Source organism: Solanum verrucosum, unplaced genomic scaffold, assembly GCF_900185275.1.
Source record: "Solanum verrucosum unplaced genomic scaffold, falcon-dt-bn FXZP01000278.1, whole genome shotgun sequence".
NCBI classification, from domain to species: Eukaryota; Viridiplantae; Streptophyta; class Magnoliopsida; order Solanales; family Solanaceae; genus Solanum; species Solanum verrucosum.
Window position 1 is genome coordinate 5,013,435 of NW_026020332.1, and position 3,666 is coordinate 5,017,100.

The window sequence follows — 3,666 nt, forward strand, 5'->3', positions numbered from 1 at the left end:
CTCCACACCCACCTACCTCGTACTCTTAATTAATGTGAATATAGAAAGTCTATTCTCTTCTTTTTTTGGTGAATTATCACAATATAAGTCATACAGGACATCGGTACTACAAATCTAAAACTGATCACAGATTTAGCATAAGCAAACCAACAATATCCCAACCTGAACCACATGCACTAAAAATACCTGTCTGAGCTTCCTATTCAACAATATCTCAACCTAATCTTTCGCCAGCCAAGCAACACTGGTACATTCTTCTTCAACTACACCTCAAACAAGTAGGCCTTAATATTTGCAAACCCACCTTCTATGGGCATTAAACCCCCACCCCCCAATGCTTCTGGTGGTGTAGCATACATTCAACATAATCATGACACAGCATGCATTCAGCATAAGGGTTACTTAACAGAATCACGACATATCATGCCCCCAATGCTTCTGGTGGTGTAACATCTTGAATGACATTACTCTCCTTCGTTACGCAACAAAATCATGAAACAGCATACATTCAACATAAGGGTTACTCAAACATAATCATGACACATCATGCATACAGCATAAGGGTAACTTAACAGAATCATGACATATCATGCATACAATATTAGGGTTACTCAACATAATCATGACCCAGCATGCATACAACACAAGGGTTACTCGACAGAAGTTTTACTTAACACAGTCATGACATAGCTAGCATACATAAGCTTATCCATGCGCAAGATCAGCTTCTGGCCTACGCAGACTCCAATTTCTTCAACATAGACAAAGGACTTCCATTTCAAATCTGAGGCTCGAAAGCATTATGTGTCTTTCCTACAGCCAAGAAAAGAAACAAACATTATGCATCCAAGCCATAGAGGTAAATATGGTAACCCTCCCCCTAGTGAACAACAGTGGTTTCAGACAAAGGGGTGGTTTTCTGCTCCCCCTTTTGCGAACCCAAGGGATTTATCGGGCAATCTAAACAGAGCGACTCGAAATGGAACAGCTCCACGTAATCACAATTAATTAAGCAGCATCCACAATCGAAACAACGCTTAATGCATTTAACACAACCCCTGCACAACTGAGAGGAAGATTGCTTCTTTTGGCAACTCTCCGAAGTGCAATCATAAACTAGTTCAAACCTCTGGCATATCGGGCAAACTTCAACGTCAATAGCACGGTCATCATCAAAAGTGACACGCGACCGGCCACCACCAAAAAATCGTGGCTTACGAGTAGCTGGCAGCTTGCTATTATCTACACCTGTTAAGAGCTTGAACTCATCCATGTGCTTGTCTGTCAAGCCAGACAATCCATAAATCCCTAGATATTTAAGTCTCGTTTTTCCAGCAGTCTTCCAGACTTTTAAGTTAGAGAGCATACCATCTGCTGTGAGTCTCGCACATCCTTGGACATTTAACTGCATGAACACAGGCAAACATGACATCAGCAGACTAGACAAATAAGGAGAGACTGAAAGAAATTATTAGAATCAAGTTCTATTAGTCCTATTAAATGTATAGCAAAACCATAAAGAAGAAATTAATAGAACCAAACTGAAAACTAGATACAAGGAAGTGAAAGAGCTACATAGTAAGAAATTTAATGGAGTAAAAGAACTTCCAGAGAGGTTAAAAGGAGGTGGAATGGAGGACACTTTAGTATAAATATTACCAAAACCGGTAGAAATAAGGTCTTTCATCAGTCTGTTACTTTCTTAAAGTTGCGTCAATGAAATTGTTAGTGCCATCTCTCAACATAAAGGAATCAAACGAACTTATTGAGAATTTACACCGTGTGCCCTAAGACAACACCTCTTGACACAACTTATCCATTTACTATTTATATTTCAGAGGAAATCGAAACTAAATCTATCACCTACACCAAATAAAAAAGATCCAAAACTAATTTCAATATTTAAGTTTACTAATTTCATAAGGTATTACCTAAACAGTTACTACTCAATCCCCAGTTTAGTATGAAAATGTGTGACTTACAAGTTAGGGTTTCCGAATTCATTTTACGAAATGAAGGGTTGGTACTTGATTGAACAACTAGAAGAAAAGAGACAGTAAATTAAAAGAGAACTCCAAGCCTCTAGAAAAATAATTATAGTTTTTATTTGAATTTTACGCCACATGCCCTAAGAAAACACAACCTCTTAACACAATTTTTCCATTTATTGTTTATATTTCACAGGAAATCCAAAACTAATTTCTATATCCATTTTTAAGTTTATTGTTTCATTGTGTATTACCTTAAGGGGTCATTTGGTAACTAGTTAGAGACTTAGAGTTAAGCAGAGATTAGTTATTACCATATAAGCATTATTTTCTTTAAGTCTTGCATTAATTAGAGGACATTGTCTTGTTTGTCAAATGCCGGCAAGGCCCTGGAATAACCTAACAAGTATTGAGGCGGGCTGAAGAGACGTCAACATGGAAATTTAAATTGCATATAGGTTTAGTATGAAAAAGTGTGGTTTACTTAGGGTTTCTAAATTCATTGTTCGAAATGAAGAGTTGGTGCTTAATAGATTGTTTACCACTTATAACTGTTAACGTAATAGTTAATACAGTTCCTAATAACTATTTTTTACAATTGCTAATATTACTTATGCAAAACATTAAGGGGTACGAGAGGATTTACATAAGACCTAATAAATATTACTATTTACAGTAAAAATAACAAGTTCCATCAAAACATAATGATAACACAAGAGAAAAAACTGACCTTTGACAGGTTGGGATTCCTATCAAGTACATGCTTCAAACCAGCATCAGTGAGCTTTGAGCAGTGAAATAGACTGAGAGAATGAAGATGGCCTTGAGCTCTATTCGTCAAGTTTATAAGGATATCATTTGTGATATTAGTGCAAAATGGATGAGTTATGTTAATATTTTTCCATAAAAGTGGATCTCCTACAACAGCATCCCGTAAAGGCTTGCTTACTCTTTCAACTACAAATAGGTCCCCCAAGCCTAAATAACCAAGGGACAGCAACAACGCCTGCGGTGGATTACCTCCATCCACACCGCAATGATCATTAATCCTCCATTGATCATTATCTGTTGTATCACCATCCATCAGACCATGACCACCGTTCAACCCCTCTCTGAAAATCATCCCGAACGGCACACAATTTCCATCAATCAACTGGAAACCCGCACCCTGATCAATTCCCATCTTGCGAATCAAGAAAGAATCAAGTTTCGCAACCTCATTCTCATCTATCTTAAACCCAAAATCCTCTAACCAACTGGTCATGGTTGAAAAACCCGTCCTTTGGTTCCAACATTCCATATTAAACGGATCCGAAGGCAACAAATCAGCATTTTCATCAAGCTCCTCTTCTTCCCAATCAAAACTAAATCCACCCCCTTCATCGAACTTGATCCCAGATGAGCTTCCCTCTCCTCGATTCCCGGCCATAACGTGCACTCAAAACAGTCACCAATCACCTAAAAAAAGGCTCACCCACCTAGGCGAAATCCACAAAAACAAACCCAACATTAATCTTCAACAAAAACCCTAAAATCGCAAACACAAACTAAACAAAAACACCAACTTGTTCCAGAAAAACTCGAAATTCAAACAAAAAACGAAATGGAAAACGAAAGAACAGATGATAACTTACCGGGATTCGCCCAAAAAAGGAAATGGTGGTAGTAAGAGCAGCTG

At 37.8% G+C, this 3,666-nt stretch overlaps 1 protein-coding gene across 1 annotated transcript; it reads right to left on the minus strand.

Annotated features, from left to right (window-relative positions):
• Positions 1-585: 585 nt before the first annotated feature.
• LOC125836667 (F-box protein SKIP14-like) lies at positions 586-3,466 on the minus strand. Its single transcript, XM_049515871.1, has 2 exons — positions 2,719-3,466; positions 586-1,405 (listed from the first exon to the last, which is right to left on the minus strand). The coding sequence occupies exons 1-2, from the start codon at positions 3,415-3,417 to the stop codon at positions 881-883; spliced, it is 1,224 nt and encodes a 407-aa protein (XP_049371828.1). The 5' UTR covers positions 3,418-3,466; the 3' UTR covers positions 586-880.
• Positions 3,467-3,666: the final 200 nt, after the last annotated feature.